The sequence below is a fragment of the Cricetulus griseus genome (assembly GCF_003668045.3).
Source record: "Cricetulus griseus strain 17A/GY chromosome 1 unlocalized genomic scaffold, alternate assembly CriGri-PICRH-1.0 chr1_1, whole genome shotgun sequence".
Taxonomy (NCBI): Eukaryota; Metazoa; Chordata; class Mammalia; order Rodentia; family Cricetidae; genus Cricetulus; species Cricetulus griseus.
Genome location: NW_023276807.1, coordinates 24,539,493 through 24,558,447, shown reverse-complemented (window position 1 = coordinate 24,558,447; position 18,955 = coordinate 24,539,493). Strand labels below are relative to the sequence as shown.

The window sequence follows — 18,955 nt, the reverse complement described above, 5'->3', positions numbered from 1 at the left end:
AAAGGGTATCTGGGTAGTCATATTATGTTTTTCTGAGTGTTGGCTACAGAGGGTTGCTCAGTTCTCCTAGGAAATGTACTCTTTTCTGCCTACACATTATACTTCAGTGAAATTCTGGAAGCGACATGAAAAAATTTAGAAAGACATGCAGTAGAACCTGAGGGATTTTATGTTTTCCAAGGTTATTTATTTATTTATTTATTTATTTATTTATTTATCATTTCCTCAGCAGGATTCATTGCCTGAATGCTTGCCCATGTGGCTTGTGTTGATTTAACTGATAAATCTGTGGAAATCTGTGCTAAGCAGCTTGATGTCCTATAGATAATAAGACAATTAGCATCTTATACTTTTGAAATTTTAGTGTTTGGGGTTGTTTACATAAAATTTTTGGAGTGATTTAGACTAACTAATAAGACACAGAGATATTGTTATTATTTTCAGTTTTGGTTGTTGGAGATACTCCCACCATTGTAGCATAAGCTGGTCCTGAATGTGAGGTGGGTGATCAACCAACCTCAGCCTTAGTGCTGAGATTACAAGCTGGACTTACTGGAGTCATTGGAGTCTGTTGGAGTGAGGCCAAGAGATCCTTAGCTTGTATGGAAGTATAGATAGATACTTTAAACAGTTTTCACAGAGGCATGATGCATTTCTGAGACCCAGACTCTGAAAGTAAGACTAGACACATCCAGCAGGGCTATGCATTATTCAACAATAGTGGAAAAAACCCACAACAGCAACATGTCAAAAAATGGGGCCAGATATTACCTGTTAAGTGTCATAAACCATTGGGGAAAAAAGAGATCTTGAAAAATTGAAGGCTTTCTTTATAATATGACTTAATTTCTTCATCTTTTTCTATCAAATTGAGCTCAACAGCTGAACTGTTAGGCCCATCTTCTCTTGTAAAAATGCTGTGTAAGTGAGACACACAGAAGGGTCAAGTGACATCTGTTCCAGAGCTGAGATTAGTTAATGGTCAAGACAGAAGTGGAGAAGTTGTACTATTTTTTTGCATTTGTTTATGTCTTTAATTTTGGGGACCATAATATAATTGTAGCATCCCCTGTCCTTTCCTTCTCCCATACCCTTTCACATACCCCTCCTTGCTCCTTTTCAAATCCATGCTTCTTTTTTTTCATTAATTGTTATGATGTGCACATATGCATACATATATTTCCAAAATACAACCTGCTCAGTCTGTATGTGTGTTCTCCACATATTCCTATATTCTCTGCAAATTCCTTCTGTCCTTGAGCTCCACTAATTGCTTTTAGCAATTGAAATTCAAGTCCCCATTCATATGGCCCAGTACCTAATGTTCCTGTATTTAAAGTCCAAATCACGTAGTATAAAATAAAATAGTCCCCTCCAGAGATCCCTGTAGATCCAAATTAACCAATTTACATGGCATCTGTAACTGGAAAGGACAAGTTAACAAAAAGCAAATGAAGACTAAACTTGCTATTTATTGGGCGATTCTGGTAGCGTAGGTGGGGAAAGAAATGTAAACTTTGGTCCTGAGTTGAAAGCACAAAGCCCACAGAGTTCTCTGTGTGGGGAGAGTTCAGTTTGTATTGTTTGGATCAGTATAGCTGTGACTGGTTCAACTCTTTCTAAAAGATAGTTCAGAAATTTTCAGCTGATCATCCAAAGGTAGGTAAATACTGAACTTACATTTTCAAGGTGCATGTTTTAAAACACCATTCCTGAAAGACAGAGTGTGCCAACCAGCAGTCATTTCTCCTTTCACATGCTTCAATTCTTGGATAATTTCTATTTTAGTAATGAATATACTCAATAACACCTTCCATTATGACATCTTCATGCGTGCCCATCAAGTGCTAGGCTCATGTTCGGCCTCTGTCACTGGCCGTGTTCATTTTGGCCCTCTTCTCCTCAATATTCTCTTGTTTACTTTTATGATATACACATATTTTTTAAAGTTTTAAAAATTAATTTATTTTTTTACATTCCAATCCCAGTTCCCCCTCCCTCCTCTCCTTCTGCTCCACACCCCACTCCCCTCTCCTCCCATCTGCTCCATGGAAATGGTAAAGGACCCCATGGATGTCTACTAAGTCTGTTCCATCATCTTGTTGAGGCAGGACCAAGGCACCTCTCCACCCATACCCCTGTGTCTAGGCTGGGCAAGGTATCTGTCCATATACTCTCATTTATTGGCTTATTTAGTTAAACATAGAATAAGCTTGCAGTATTCCTTTTTGTAGTTAATTGGATGATTTCTTGTCCCACACTTTTTCCTGAAAATCTCATAATTTTGTTCTTTACAGCTGAACAAAATTCCACTGTGTGTGTGTGTGTGTGTGTGTGTGTGTGTGTGTGTGTGTGTGTGTGTATCACATTTCCCTTATTCTTTAATCTGATGATGGGTACTAGATTAGCTCCGTATCTTGGTTAGTGTAAATATTGCTGCAACAAACATGGACGTGCAAACATCTCTGTGCTGTGTTGACTTAGGGTCCTTCAGATACATACCCATGGGTGGGTCACTGGATCATATGGTAGTTCTCCTTTTTTTCTCTTAAGAATCCTCACTTTTAAGGATTATGCTCCTATTTCAATTTTAGGTATTATTATCCATTTTTTGACTATGGGAGAAAATAAAGTAGCCAGCTTACATTCCATCTTTGCTTTCTCTCATCCTGCCGACATTTTTTATATCTCAATTTTTGGTTGTTAGTGCTTGCATTCTTATAACCACGTCAGAATTCTCTCCAGTGTGCCAGTGTAAAAAATGTCAGTATAATTAAACTTTGTGTGTGTATATGTAAGGCCAGGGAGTATCTAGTTTGACTAACCACTAAATGCTATGACTACCTTTTCTTTCATAATTGTTTATATATATGCAACAATGAGTACATATGTTGCTTTATTTGCAGTTACTATTGCCTTATTCTCATTTTCATTAACTATTGCAAAGTTAGGGCATTCCTGGTCTTTCCTGAAGAAACAGAAAATCCTTACAGTACAATGCATCACAGAGTCTATCTGTTCTGTTTCCATGCATTCCCTTGTGCTCAGCTTCTGCTCACCATGCTGGCACTCCTGCCCCTCACTTGAAAAAATGCCCCCATCTGATTGCATATAGATAAGTCTGTAGGGCATTTCCTTGATTAACAATTGCTATGAAAAGGCCGAGTCCATGGTAGGTGGTGCCATCCCTGGGCAGGTAGTCCTGGGAGGCATAAGGAAGCAGGCTGAGGAAAACATTAGAGAGACCTCAGGAAATCCTGAGGAAGGGGGGTGGGTGAGGAGGTTTTTAAGAGCCAGGATGGTGAAGGTCACCACAAAAAAACTCACAGAATCAACTAACCTAGGCTCACAGGGGCTTACAGAGACTAAACTGACAACAAGGGAGCCTGCATGGGATGGACCCAGGCACTCTCTCTGCATATATGTTACAGTTGTGTAGCTTGTTCCTCTTATGGAACTACTAACAGTGGGGGCAGCCATTTCTGACTCTTCTGCCTGTTTTGGGGACCCTATTCCTCATACTGGGTTGCCTGTCCAGCCTTAATACAAAGGGAGGTATCTAGTCTTACTGTAACTTGATATACCATGTTTAGCTGACATCCATGGGATGCCTGTCCTTTTCTTTTTTCTTCTTTCTTTTTTTTTTTTTTTGGTTTTTTGAGACAGGGTTTCTCTGTGTAGCTTTAGAGCCTATCCTGGCACTCACTCTGGAGACCAGGCTGGCCTCGAACTCACAGAGGTCTGCCTGCCTCTGCCTCCCGAGGGCTGAGATTAAAGGTGTGTGCCACCAATGCACCAAGGCCATCTGTCCTTTTCTTAAGAGAACAGAGTGGATGGGGAGTGGGAGGGAAGGTTGGGAGGAGAGGAAGGAGGAAACTGCAGTCAGGATGAAGAAAGAAAGAAAGGATGGAAGGAAGGAAGGAAGAAAGAAAGAAAGAAAGAAAGAAAGAAAGAAAGAAAGAAAGAAAGAAAGAAAGGTTGAGTAATCCATGGGGAGAAAGACAGTAGTTGGTGTTCCTTTATGGCTTCAGTTCCTGACTCCAGGTTCCTGCCCTGAGTTCCGTAGATGGTGGACTGTGATAGGGACATGCGAGTCTTTCTTCCCCATATGGCTTTTGGTCATGGTGTTCTATCACAGCAAAAGGAAGCTAACTAGGATAGTAGGTAAATTTTGGTGCTCTTGGATGATTGTAAATGTCTTTGTGTTATTCTCATACTCCATGAATGGTTTGGCTTGGTGTGGAATGCTAGGTTGCCAGTACTCTTTTTTCACAATGGATTTATTTCCATGAGTTTGAAGTGTTGAGTTTCTAGTGAAATATTGGATGCCATGCAATTCTTTACCCTTTAGATATGCTCAGCTCTGAAAATATTTAAGATGCCTGATTTTGCAAGCTTTCTTACATGTCTCTGTGATAATCTTGGTATGAAGGTTTTGGTTCATAGTGTAGGCACTTGGTGGAAGGTTTTGGTTCATACTGCAGGCATTTGCTGGAGTCTGTTAGTACAGATACCCCTGGTCTCTAGTTCTAGGGAATCATAGGGTACTATTAACCAGGTAAAACCCCTCCCTTAGTTTCCTTGGACTCAGTGTACTCTGAGGTACCTGTGTTATCTGGGTCTTGAACCACAACAGAAGATCCTTTGATTTTCTTTCTTGTCTTTTTATTGCATTCTCTGAGAAACCATTACAACCTTGTGTTTCCTTCCATTTATTTTTCTGATTTTGTGTTTTAATATCTTGTTTTCTGAATCTGTTATTCTATGTGACTGAAGCATGAAAAAGGGTGCATCATATTATAGCTTGGCAGCCTCTCTTTAAGATGGCTGAGTGAAGACCAAGTTATTTCACTAAATAAAGCTAAAGATTCAATACACAGCATGTTTTCTTTGGGAACAGATAGCTTTACGGCAAGATAATCTTCCAGTCCTCCTCTCACTGTTCAGTCAGGACTGTTTTTTTTTTTCTTTTTTTTTTTTTTACAAAAGTTCACCGAATTGTTTTTGTTTTTCTCTACATGGAACAGGTTCAATATTTCCAGAATAAGCCTTTATTGTAGACCTCTGATGAATTTGTTGGTGTCTACCCAGAAGCTCAATAATGCCTGTGGAGGACACAATGTTGATTTTTGAACCCTACCCCTGATCTGCCCCAAGGCTCAGGGAGCATTGAAAATGTGGGGACAGAAGAATGCAAGAGCCAGAAGATGGGGAGGAGGAGGGCTGTGAAATGCTATCCTTTGGATGTGACATGACAATTTCATACCACTCACAGCAGCTGGGGTTACACATAGGAGATCAAGCGACTTAAAAATTCTAGCATAGATTGGGCTGCAGATCTATCCCTTTACTTTGGGTGGATGGCCATCATCCCAGTGGATGATCCAATACTTAGGTGCACATATGGACAGCACAAATTGGACTCAGTGGTTTGTAAAAAATAAGAGTTGGGAGGGAGACGTGTTAGTGGGGAGGAGGACAAATAGGAAGAGGGGAGTAGGGGTGGATCTGATGAGGAACATTGTATACATGTATTGGATTTGAACTCAGCAAGGATTTAGTCCTAGCTCTGATGAGGCTTATCTTGATGATCACGTGATATAATGTGTTGGAAGGACTCTGCAAACTATAAAAAGACTCTGTGAGTCTTAGGCATTATTAACAAAAGTTGTGACATTTGGGCAGGTATTCAGAATGTTACTGAGAGCTGATTTCGTTTACCAGACTGTTCCACTTGAAAAGTTAATTTAAATGAGTCACGTAAAGATATTGACACAGCTAAGTTTGCTGTGAGCTTCTGGGATTTTTCAACTTTTTTTTCTAAATCCTTGAGATGCTGGTTAATTTAGTTCTTTCATCAACCAAATGAAAAAGCAATTTGAGCATCTCACTTACCGTGGTGGCAAGAGTGTGGCGCAGCCTTAGCACAAATGAAATTGCCTTTGATCCTGATGCTTTGTATATTCAGAAAATCAGTAGGTTTATGGGGTAAAAATGAAGAGATCAGCAAGTGAAGCTTGCTTTTCAACCTACTTTATCCTTAAAAAATTCATATATAAGTTAAAAATTAGATTTTTATAATGTGTAGCTAAAGCCTAGTCCCCTGGATTCTGTTCAGACTACATAAAGGAGATGCAACGGACAAATGAATATTACGCTGTTCCTATGCAGCATAAATAAATAAATTTCACTGGAATCAGGAGCTAGCTACTTTCTAAATCAGCAAATTAATTTCTAAATCGATTTTTGTTTCTTGAAACCAAGTATAGATTTTAAGGTATTTTTAAACATTTTATGTCGTGTAGTTCGTGCTCTTTTCTGTCACAAGCAATTTAGGATTTTAAGTAAAATTCATAATGTTACTCTGTTATTACCTTCATTTTACAAGTTCACTTATTAATCACAATATATATTACATAGTCAAGTTGCACAGAATGGAGCTCAAGGCCTCTGAGCTAAGCTGTTCGGTTGGCATCTACACCTGTTTCAGGTTGTCTTACTTTGGAGATAGACATACATTCCACTTCTCTAATGATTTGCTGCATGAAAAACAATTGGTTTTGAAGTTCAGTTGGAAACTGTTCCTCATGATTCAGTAGTTGATAAGGACACAGCAGGTGAGGAAAGTCCCTACCATGATTCTTGGAGGTATGTCCAATCCACCACAGCAGCTAACAGCCACTTAAAGGGACCAAATATTTGAAAAGTGTCTAGAAATCATGTTTTCATCATCAATTCACTGAGCTTAAATAGTAACACAGAGCTAGTGGCTACTGTGTACAGCTCTGGATTGTCACAACTGATGTGCACAGGAGACTTTTGCAAGGTTTGCTTCTCCACAGGGCAGATAACGCTCTAGGAGGCTTAGTATCTGGGGAGATGGTTTATTGGTCCTATACATAAGCAGGGCTCAGTAGAATTCTGGGAGCCTCTTGAACAAATTGTGCCCTCACAGGTTGGAGAACTGTTCTAGAGTAAAGGAAAATGGAGGGTAAAGATAGTAAAGAGAGGAAAAACCTGTAGAGATCTGGAGCATGCACATCAGTGATGAGTGCTTGCAGATGAAAAGTGGTGAGGATGCTGTGCGCCTGTAGTGTGCACTTCTATAATTATGGGACTATTGTTTGGTTTCTGACTACTCAATACTAGAGATTCAACTAAGGACTCATGCATGCTAGGGAAGCTACCACTATATTCCCAGTCCCTGGCCATGGAGCTTAAGCTCCTATTAACTTAGGGACCTTTTCTGCAAGGAAGTCTTTTTACTGTTTTCATTTGCAATCTTTTAAAAACAGTTTTATTTATTTTATTTTTATGTGTATGGATGCCTTGACTGAATAGATGTCTGTGTAACATGTGGGTGACTTGCTACTTGCAGAGGTCAGAGGAGGGTGTCAGGTTACTGAGCCTTTAGTTACAGAAAGACATGAACCGTCATGGGGGTGCTGGGAGTCAAAGCAGGGTTTTCTGGGAGAGCAGCCAGTACTCTTTACTGCTGACCCATTCTCCAGCCCTCATTTATTTCTTTTTTAAACCACTGGAAAAATAGTGATTGTCAGAGGTTTGCCTTGAAATTCATGCCGGATGGTCCATTTCTTGTAAACAGTTGTAAAATAGTATTGTGTTTAAAACGAGTGTCCTTATTTAGTCATTAGATACAGATTTCCTTCAGGATAGAACTAAGCTACACATCTCCATTCCTATCTCCATTTCTGTGGGAAGTAAGGCATGCCACAGACACAGGCAAAGGCTGATGGGATGGTTCATAGTGGTTACAACCAAGTAGTTCAGCCACTCAAAGCAGAGATAAAAAATAAAGCAACACACTTGCTATATTCACATATAAACCATTCTCTTAGTGCCTCGTATGTGTATCCCATCATCTCCAGGTTCAAAGCCTGGGGCTTCAGCTGCTTGGACTTGGGATTGTAAAACCATTGTGTTCATCGTGAAATGCTAACTTCATATCACTGAACTAGGAAAAATTATCTTGTGATTCTTAACCTGGTTCTAATCCCAAAAGACAGGGGAGACAACCATACTCTCTACTATACCACTAATGCAGTTAAAACCCAAACCCAAACCAAACCAAACCAAACAACCTCTCCAAAACAAACAAACAAACAAACAAACAGACAAACAAAAAAGCATGGATGGCAAAAAAGATAAATATTTTGGAAAAATGTTAGCCCAAATGCTGGGGTTTTGAAAAGGAAATGAAAGGCAAACACAAAACTGATGTATTATGAACTAGCTTCAAACAGTATGCTTATTGTTTAATATAGTCTAATATCTAATGCATGTCAGGCAGTCTCCCTAAAAGACATTAAAAGTAATCTCACAGACACTATACCTCAACATTCTAAACATCTATGTTTTCCACAACAGAAGCATACAACAAGCTAGAGAAAGTCATGGGGATGCCAGGAATGATGCTGCATTCTGCTCCATCACTTAATGACCAATTAAGTTTGACACAGTGATTCATAACATGTATTAGGTCCTCCCAGGAGTGACATGACTGGTAACCTCTGTGCAATGTTGGTGGAAATGGTTAATTAATCCGAACAAGGCATAGCCCATTTTCTGAAAAACATACTTTGTTGTTGTCATTGGGGAAAGGGACAACACCTGCTCAAATTCTGGGCTGTTCATTAAGGTTTGACTTCATTTTTTAAATAGACAGAACAGTAAGTAGCTCTGGGAAGCAATGAAGCATGGTGACTAGAAAATGATCCAACAGGCACTTCTGGAGACAGATGTTGCTATCTACCTATCACGCTGACATTTACCTGGATGAGGTTGGCAGCTGGGTTTCTTCTTTTCTCAAAGTGTTTCTGGCGGTGCTGTTCCTGTACTTTTAATGCAAAACCTGAGCCAAGAATGCCCTGGAACGAAAATACAAAATAATAACATTTTAAATATCTCTAAAATGAATCTACAGAAAAGGCAAACAGTATGCAATGTGTTGACAGCAAACATTACTTATAAAAAACACTGTCTTTATTACAACACTGTCAGGTACTAGAAAGCTGTTGGGTAATATTGCCCAAATATCATGACACTCATTCTGTAGTAAATCAACTGGATGTCATCATTAATTGATTTCTGCTATCATAAGAAGCATCATTCTTAGAAATGAACACCAAATTCAAGGGAGTTGTTATAAGTGATAGGATATAGGGGCTTGAACTCTGCTTTGGACTGGACTGGGGTTTGAATTTGGAGATTTAAAGTCTTGCTGCTATAGACATGGGACTACTTTTAGCACTGATGAGACTCTGGGATTGTACATTCATCATACACAAAATCTGGAAAAATGGGGGTAAGGTTCAATAGATGCCAGCTGTAGCCCTTAAAGACAGGCTCTTAGTTTTGGAGCTGGAGGTTTTGCCTGTCTGTATGACAAAAATCAAGAGCATGATTCCTTGACAAAAAAATTCCATATTTTTCTCAGTTTTAATATGGCATTTTTAGAATGTCTTATTTTTTTCCTCTCTCTTTTTTTGGCTTGGGCTCACCTATTTGCAATTTGGGGTTAGTGAGATTGTGTTCTTTTAAAGATTTTTGACTTTAAGTTATGTGTATATGTACATGTGTGTGTGCAGGTAAGAGGGTTTCAGAAGATGGAGCCAGATCTTCTGGAACTGAAGATAAGAGTGGTTGCAAGCTGCTTCGTGTGGGTGCTGGGGAACTGAATGCAGGTCTTCTAAAGAGCAGTGTGTATTCTTAACTGCTAAGCTATTTCTAATCCCAGTGTTTTATTGTTGTTGCTAGTTTGATTTCCTTTTGCTTATTATCTTCTTTTTATCTTTTTGTTTTTTGTGAGACAAGGTTTCTCTGTGTAGCCCTGGTTGTCCTGGCACTCACTCTGTAGACCAGGCTGGCCTGAACTCACAGAGATCCACCTGCCTCTGTCCCCAAGTATGTGAATTAAAGGTGTGCACTGCTGCCACAATTGGCACCCGGCTTCATGCTTATTCTTGAACTGCAAAAATTCTGGTCCTTTGATGTTTGCCTCTCTTTTCAGTTTGTTAAGGTCTGACATTTGTGAAATCAAGATGCCTTTCTCCTCAACCTTGGGCTCACACCCAGAGCTTCCTAAGTTCAGTCTTTGTGTTCTTGACTTTGTTAGTATGATAGTGGGGGAACCCCTGCTTTCAAGTCTGTGGATTTTTACTTGCTATCTATAAATTACTAGCCTCTTATTAAGCTTCAAGGTGTCTAACCCTTAAATTAGAGATGGGCTTCTTCTAAGCACTGAGCCAGTATCTTCTGTAGATAAGAAACACCCAATGCCCACCCTTCAGCAGCTCAAAGGTGACACTTCCTAGAAAATGTGTTCGTTTATCTCTAGAAGGTATTAAGTCTTGGCCATGTGACAACTTTGCTGAGATATTTTGGGGCTCTAGATAGCCTTTGACATCTCATCTTATCTTGAGATTTCACAATTCCAAGCCCATTGGTGACAGTAACCAGACAGTAAGCAATGCAATCATGTTTAAAATACAGAACTGTAAAAATAATAGTATTTGCTACTAGTATGCAGTACCCTCCTCTATTATTAATTAAGATAAATGACTGTGCCCTGAAATGAGCAATTAAATCATGTGTTCTGTTTTCCATCTCTGCCTTGAGTGCAGATCTTGTAGTGTCTAATGTCTCCATCTCATACAGGCTGTGATTACACAAGCTAAGCTTTGTAAAACCCTGCTTTGTATGGTCTGGTTTGTAGATTTAAATAATGTCTCCTTTACTTGGTATCACAGATGCTCTTCTCTTCCAAATCCTTTTTTGGGGGGTTAAATGAGGCTATTTGGGAAAGATTGACTGATTTTTATTCTAACTTCCTTTTCCATTAAGTATAAACACACAGGAGAGAATACAAAATATCATATATATATATACATATATATGATATCTGTGTATTACTTGCTCTGAAGGTAAGTCAGATTTTTATAGACATTGGGTTGTCATTTTTTAGCACAATATATGGATAAGGGGGTTGAGAGTTATCATCCCCTTTGAAAATGAACACAGGTCCTACATAGTACAATTTAATATCTACAAAGCAAACTAAAATATACTGAAAAGCACTTGGCATTGCTTAAAAACATATTTTAGTAGATGGCAGCTGTTTACTACCTGTCTCTTGTGCCAGACTGTACATTACAGCAGTTATTGAGCCAGCTCTGCTCCCTGTCTCATTATGTCTCTATTCCAACTTTTCTCTACCTCTCATAACAAACAGGTCAGTGTCTCTAAGCAGAAGTTTATTATCATTTATATACCCAGATGCAACGTGGCGTCATCTTTCAATATGCACACCTTCTCTTCAAATACTGACAATATGTGCACAATCTTTACAAATTTTATTTATTCCATGTGTTTTTCACATCATGTATCTTGATCTCAGTCATTCCCCATCCCTGTGTAGACAAAAAATCTTGAAAATTGATTTTCTTTAATTTTCTAGGCTAACAGGAATTAAAATTTTAGGTTTTAATATTTGATTCTAGGCCAATAAATGCTACACAAATACCAAGTGAGAAAATATACCTTGACAAAAATTTAAAGTATGTATCCTTTCTTATTATTCCATTTCAAAGAGCTCAATTTGCATTCTCAACATGGCAATCAAGCTATGCTGACTTTTAACATTTGTTTATATTTGTAATATACTTAAATATATTGTAATATATTTTTTTAACATTTGTGATATAGCAACAAAATTTGTAAAAATATTTGTCAATATTTTTAATGATTGAAGATAGTAGCAAATGTGTGCTTGTGAATTAATTAACATTTCCAGTCAACCAGGACTAGTTGTTGCATTGAGCTTATACAAGCTGGATATCTGAAGGAATTTAATCTTGATAAAGGCTGATTTCTTCATGTAAAAAAAGCCACTTTCAGCTAGTGTATCCAGCAGGAGGAGTGAGTAAAACTAACTTGTAAGACTGCTGTAAAGATTCAGGTTGGCCTGCAGAAGCTCAGTAGCCTAGGGCTGGAGGGAGCAAGAGAAGTGGCCTACAGTGGAGCTTGGGATAAGTGGCCTGTTGGCCATGTAAGGTGCAACAGAGTCCTTCTGTTGTCAAAATAAGGAAACTATGGGCACTGTGTTCTCTGGGTGTGGTAAACCTATAGAGAGGTTCACAGTCCTCTTTAACCTTTTTTTGGTAATTTGAATAAGAATAGCCCACATAGGCTCCTATATTTGAATGCTTAGTCACCAGAGAGTGGCACTATTTGAGAGTTAGGGTTAGGAGGTGTGGCCTTGTTGGAGGAAGTATGTCATTGGGGGTGGGCTTTGAGCTTTAAAAAGCCCATGCCGGGCCCAGACTCTCTTTCTGCTTTCTGTGGATCAGAATGTAGTTCTCAGCTGCTGTTCCAGTGCCACACATACCCCCGTGCTCCCTGCCACAATGATAATGGAGTGACCCTCTGAAACTATGAGCAAGTCCCCAATTAAATGCTTTCTTCCTTATAATAGAGTTACTTTTGTCATGGTGTCTATTCATAGCATTAGAAGAGAACAGTGACTAAGACCGAGGTCAGTACCAGGACAGTGAGTATTGGTGTGACAGGCTTGACCATGTTGTTCTGGGGAGAAATGTGAAAGGACTTTGGAACTCTCCCCTAGAAAATCCATTGAGTGTTGAGAACTCAATAAGTTGTTCTGTAGGATCTTGGAAGATAAGAATGTTGAGAACAATGCAGATGATGGAGGCCTGTCTTGTGAAGTTTCAGAGGGAAGCAAAGACTAGAGTCTTTTATATGAAGTACCTATGGTGTCTGGTCAGCTAGAGCTGAAGAATCAGCTGTGACTAACAAGAGACCAGAACCACTAAAGTAAAACCTTTGCTTTGCTGGGTCAATGGATGCTGGTCAGCTGGGGCTGAAGAATCAGCCATGATTGAGAATATACCAGCATCCTTGAGGTGAAGGCTTCTGGGAAGTGTTTCCTCAGAGTCAGCACATAGAAGTTGTGTTCCAGAAGCAGCCAAGGTTGTATTTCATCCTGGAAGCCACACTTGGTAGTGTGAAAGTCACCCAGGTCCTGGTTTTGAAGGCATGAAGGGGTCATGGAGAACAGCTGAGGCTTGGCACTGTGTGACAGGGAGTTCCTAAAGGGAGCCCAAGAGAGGCTCCTGGTGAAAGTGCAACCCGGTTACAACAAGGGACCCTATGGGATGACCACCAAGAATAGCAGTAGCAGTGAAGTGGAGCCAGCTGGAGCCTAGAAGACAAGCTGTGTGCACTGCAGAAAGCAGAGCTGGAGAAGTGGACTCTTTGGAGGAGTCCAGAAGATTGTGAGTGGATCCCAGACATTAAACATTGAGTTATTTACACAATTGCAGTTTGTTTTTGCTTTATTCAGATTGTGACTATACCCTGGTTCTTCCCTCTGGAAGTAAGAAAGTGTTTAATTTATTTTTTAATCTTTGGCTAATTAAAGCTTCTTTTTTTTTTTCCTAGATTTTTTAAAATTTAAATTAGAAACAATCTTATTTTACTTTTGATTTTTTGGGAGCCTATGGTTGAGAGATTTTGGATGTTAAAAGAGACTTTGGACCTTTTAAAAGAGACTGAAGTTTTAAAGTGTTTGAATTTGTATGACTGTGGAACTTTTAAGTTTGAAAATATCTTATATTGTGATATCAATATTTAGGTGTACTCTTGGGGATGAATAAGAAAGGAAAGGTTGTGATTTAATGGTGATTTGTTTGTGTGTCAAGTTGACAAGGGGTCATTTGTGCTGAAAAATTTATGCCACTTTAATACAAGTTAAAGTCATCTGAGAGGAGGGAACCTCTATTAATCATGCTTCCATAAGATGGGGTCATAGGGAAGCCTGTATATATGGTATTTTCTTAATTATTAGTGATCGATGGGGCGTTCCAAGCCCATTATGGGTGGTGCTATCCCTGGGCTAGTAGTTCTATAAGAAAGCAGTTAGAAAGCTCTGCCTTGTGGGACCAAGGCTGTAAGCAACATACCTCCATAGCCTCTGCATGAGCTCCTGCCTCCAGGTCCCTGCCCTGCTAGAGTTCCTGCCCTCACTACTTTTGATGTTGAGCTGTTACATAGAATTGTGGGTGAAATAACCCCTTTCTTTCCCATGTTTCTTATGGTCATGGTGTTTCATTGCAGCAATAGTAACCCTAACTAAGACACTTTTCCAGCAAATTGCTGATACAGTCTCAAAATTTCAATCAGGCTGCACTGTTGGCTAGCAGGTCTAGAGGGCAAAATGACAACTCAGCACCTACGGTAAGATCACAGTCAAACCTTTCACAGTAGAGACTGTGTTTCTTGGCACTGTTAGGAAATGTTTTGTTTAGTGCAAGCACATTTTACAGATTTCTAATATCAATGAAATTAATTTGTATATAAAATAACATTCACTTTATTGGAAACATGAATGACTACTTAGCCTCTGACCTGTAACCTTATACTACATAGTCTAACCTTCCTGAAACTGTTTGGAGTTTCATTCTAGGATCCTTTGATTTCACTGTGGAGGATTCAGAGGGAGCCTGACCCTTTCCCTAACTGGCCCTTAATCTTCACACACTTTGAATATTTATCTCTGCTTGCTTATTGTAGGTTTGCATTTGCTGCCCTTACTGTTAGTCTTCCAGCATCTGTTCCCATGCAGTGTCTTGTATGCTGACTCCTATTGTCTATTTTCAAGCATGATTATCTCAGTGACCTCAGGGTAAATATAAACATCAAACAGCAGGTATTTTATGCCATTACTTTTGGGGAGGAAACCCAAGACTGCATTTCACTGTTTCCAAAAGAATTTTCCTGCAGGGAATCTGATGATTGATTCTTTCTCTGTTCTTTTCTGGATTGTTCTGGCAGCCATACGGGCTGATTTGGGGCTGGGGGTTGGGACTCTATAGACCATTTTACACAACCAGTTCCAAGACATCCAGGGCTACACACAGAAACCCTGTCTCAAAAAGCAAAACACAGCAACAACAACACAAAGGGTTTGCTTTGGATATGAGAAATTCTGCCCTGAATCTGTCTTATAGTACCGTTTCACATCAGGAAACATTTTGTTGTTGTTTTCAAGACTGGATTTCTGTCCTGGAACTCTTTCTGTAGACCAGACTGGCCTCGGACTCAGAAACTCACCTGCTTCTGCCTTTCAAGTGCTGAGACTAAAGGCACACAGCAGCACACATTTTTATGAAGAAGAGTGCTTTGGTTCTCTTCATAGTCATCTCTTCACTTACATTATCACACTGTTCTGCCCAGTACTTATCTGGACTCAATAATTCTTCCTCCATTATACCAATGAAGTAACATACTAAAAAAAATCACAGAGCTAAATTGTGTCTCCCCAGATTCACAAGTTGCCTGCAATTCAGAATGTGACTTATTTGAGGATAGTGACAGTGTTCACCAGAGATCATATGCATACAAATGATGTCCTTATAAGATAAAGGAATTTAGTTATAAATGCTGTAAAGACACATAAAGAGGGTGGCCCTCTCTGCCTTGAGGATGGAGGCTTGGGATAGCACTATCCCTCTCAGGGCTCTCAGAAGTCTCGGGATCTGCATGTCCAGCCTTCATATACTGTGAGAGTAATTACTAGTGTTGAGGGCCCCCAGTCTGCCATATCCTGCCACAGCGCTCCTAGAATACTAATATTATTAGTTACACAGCAAGTAACAATTGTAATTCAAGCTGAGGTGCACTATCCAAGCCTGCGCATAGCCTGGGCAGTCTCTTAGCCATGGTTTTGAGTGGTCTGGGCCTGACCCAGCTAGCCAGTTGAGAGTTGGGACCGGGGTGTTGGGAGGACAGGAGTGTCCTCTGCGGTCATTTACAGTCAAAGAATAAGCACTGAGATTGCTAAAGCCCGGGGTACTGAGAATCCCCGTGTGACCTCGGGGAGCTCAGCTTCCTTTGGCATGTGCTCCTCTCAGGTTTCAGTTTGACAGAGGTTGCACATGGCAGGGCCTGCTGCTTGGAGCGAGGATGGGACTGTTTACTTATAGGCACACCTGCTGAGGCTGGACTCTCCTGACTCTCTGCTCCCTGATACCCCACTTAGACTGAGTGAACAGAAATGATATCCAGAGGGAAGAGATAAATTGTAATGCCATGTCCAACTGCCTTTAAAGAAACAAGAGGCTAAAATTACCAGAAAGTTCAGTTTCGTCCATTGAAGAAAAACTCATCAGACACTCAGAAGGAGATAAATGTGTTTTTCACTCTGACAAAATGCAGAAACTGCTCGTTAAAAGAAAATCAATGGCTGTGACACAGGAATAAATCATCTGACACATTTACAACACTTAAGGTCAGATGCTTTTCATTCAAGCATTTGGGAAGAGGGACAAACTCGTGAGCACACCTATCTTTCATTAGTGTACATGAAAAGCCAAATTGTGGTGACGAGTTTAAATGAAGCTACCTTCAAATCTCTCTAAACATTCAAAATGTTTTAGTGGCAGGTTGACTGAAACACTCTGAATCATTTGCTCATACAGATGTAGCCAGTATGAAAACTCAGGTCCATATTTTGTCCATCTTCCTGGATGCATTTAGAAAAGTCAACCCGTTATTTGAACAATAGTATTGGTCAATGAGATAGAGCCATTCCTCAGAACACTGATGTGTGAGAGCTCACTCCAGTAAGGCTTGAGGACCAAACTGAAGCTGCTTTCTTGTTGCAAAGATACTCACAGCAGGAAGTGCAAAGAAAGAAATGCCAAGGAGTGCGAAGCCTGCAGAGAGCAATCTTCCCAGCCAAGTTAGTGGTGTTTTGTCTCCATAGCCAATGGTTGTCAGTGTAATCTGGAAACAAAGTCAATAGAACATATCCAGCTTAAGTACCTGAGAAGGAAGTTAGGACCTAGGAACAGGAGGCAAAAAACGTATTTCCACTAAATCATGACTCCAGAAGTCTTGTTGGCACATTCTATTACTGTGCTTTAATTTTCCATGATGCATATCGAGCTTCTCTTTGCTTAAGGGAAGGAATCCCCTGCGTATTTGTTCCTTCCTTGTAATACAGTCTTCAGATTGTCTGTGTGTACTCAAAGGGAATTCTTTGGGTAAGAAGATCACCATCACTAACATGGAAGAAATAACTCTTATTTACAAGTTAGTACCCCAAACATTGATTTATTCTAATTAAGACTGTTCATCACTGGCAATTTTTTAAAGCCGCATATATTCAAGATGTGTTTTATGATTTGTAGTGGAACAAAAATGAAAGGTATATAGTTCTTGTCCTGAGATAATTATGACATAATAAGGAGGCATGGCCTACACAAACAACTAAAACAAGAAATTGAGGCAAGGAACCTGTTGAGGGGTTTGAAGGGGTTTGACTGGTACCAGTGAGGACAATGAGGATGCTTACCTGGGATTGTTACCATATCAAAGACTGTGAAAGATGTACCTATCCTTCTGGCTAACATGTAGAAGTGATTAAGGGGATCTCCAGGGAAGGGAATCATGTAGTGAAAAGAATCAGTGGGCTTTGAAAGTGCAAGCTCTTCAGCTGGACTAAAGTATGGTGGGTTTGAAAAAGAGCCATGGCTTCTTACTGTCAGTTCACTAATGCTTAGAATTTTCAGTGTATATGAACACCCATATATGCACAGGCACACACAAACCTGTGCACACAACTACACACATAACCTTGTAATTCAGGCTGGGAATGGTGGCACACCCTTTTAACCCTAGAAGGCAGAGACAGGCTATGAAGCCATAGTGAATTCCAGGACAGCCAGAGCTACATAGAAAGACCCTGTCTCACAAGAAGGAAGGAAGGAAGGAAGGAAGGAAGGAAGGAAGGAAGGAAGGACTGAAGGGAGGGAGGGAGGAAGGGAGGGAGGGAGGGAGGGGAGAAAGAGAAAAGCAGAGGGATGAAAGAAAGAGAAGAAAGAGAAAAGCAGAGAGAGAGAGAGAGAGAGAGAGAGAGAGAGAGAGAGAGAGAGAGAGAGAGAGAAAGGAAGAGAGAGAAAGGAAGAGAGAGAGAAATCGAGGGGGTGCTAGGAAGCTAAGACAATGTCATTTACAATAACTGCCAAAGATAAATTTAACCAAAAAGCATAGGGACATATACACAGAAAGTTCAATTCCATAGCCTCTTTTTAATTGTTGTACACAGACACACACGCACACGCACACACACACTCCTACATACATAAGTACAACCTGCTCAGTTACTTTTATGTGCATTTCTAGGGATGACCATTTAGTACTGGATAACCAGTTGAGGTGCTCTTTGCTGGGGAAGACAATTTCTTCTGTCCTCAGCATTCCTTAGTAGTCTCTAGTTTTTTTCCCATAGGGTTAAGGCCTCTTGACCTTTCTGCTACCACTTAGGCATGTCTTTTTACATGTGCTGTCCTCCTTCAGCTCTTGTTTAGGCAGTCATGTTGGTGAGACTTCTATGGGTGGAGCTTCCGACTTTCCTAGGTTACACAATCTCTCAGCAAATTCCTTGTTCCTCTGGCTCTTATAATCTTTCCACGCCCTCTTCTGCAGTGTCCCTGTGAAACCCCTGGTATGTTCCCTCCCATTATAGTCAGGAACTCTCTTGCTCACATCAGAAGCCTTAGGCTCATCCTCCTTATTTCTCCCTTTCCTGGACCAATCAGCCAATCCTGCTGATTCTGTGTATGACACCACATATTCATCCCAATCTTCTGTCATCACTGGCACCTTGGCAGGCCAGGCTGCTGTACGAGTTTCTACTTGCTCTATTTGCTTTTCATTTTCTTTACCTCTAGTGCTTTCTCCATGTGCCTAAAGTGGACACATCTTCTCACTTTCTTCTAATAAAATATTTCAGTGGTTCTCTTGAGTTTGGAAAAGGTTCTGGCTCCTGACCATGGTCACATGATCTGGTCCCTACAGAGGTCATACTGCTTTCACATTTGCTTGGCATGTTTTAATCATGGCATTCCAGTCC

General features: G+C 40.1%; 1 protein-coding gene across 1 annotated transcript in view; it reads right to left on the bottom strand.

Annotated features, from left to right (window-relative positions):
• Nucleotides 1–18,955, bottom strand: part of Kcnq5 (potassium voltage-gated channel subfamily Q member 5) — a 531,455-nt gene that overhangs the window by 74,372 nt on the left and 438,128 nt on the right. Inside the window, 2 exon segments of the mRNA XM_027392801.2 lie at nucleotides 8,793–8,888; nucleotides 16,714–16,824. Of these exon segments, the coding sequence (XP_027248602.1) occupies nucleotides 8,793–8,888; nucleotides 16,714–16,824 (207 nt within the window).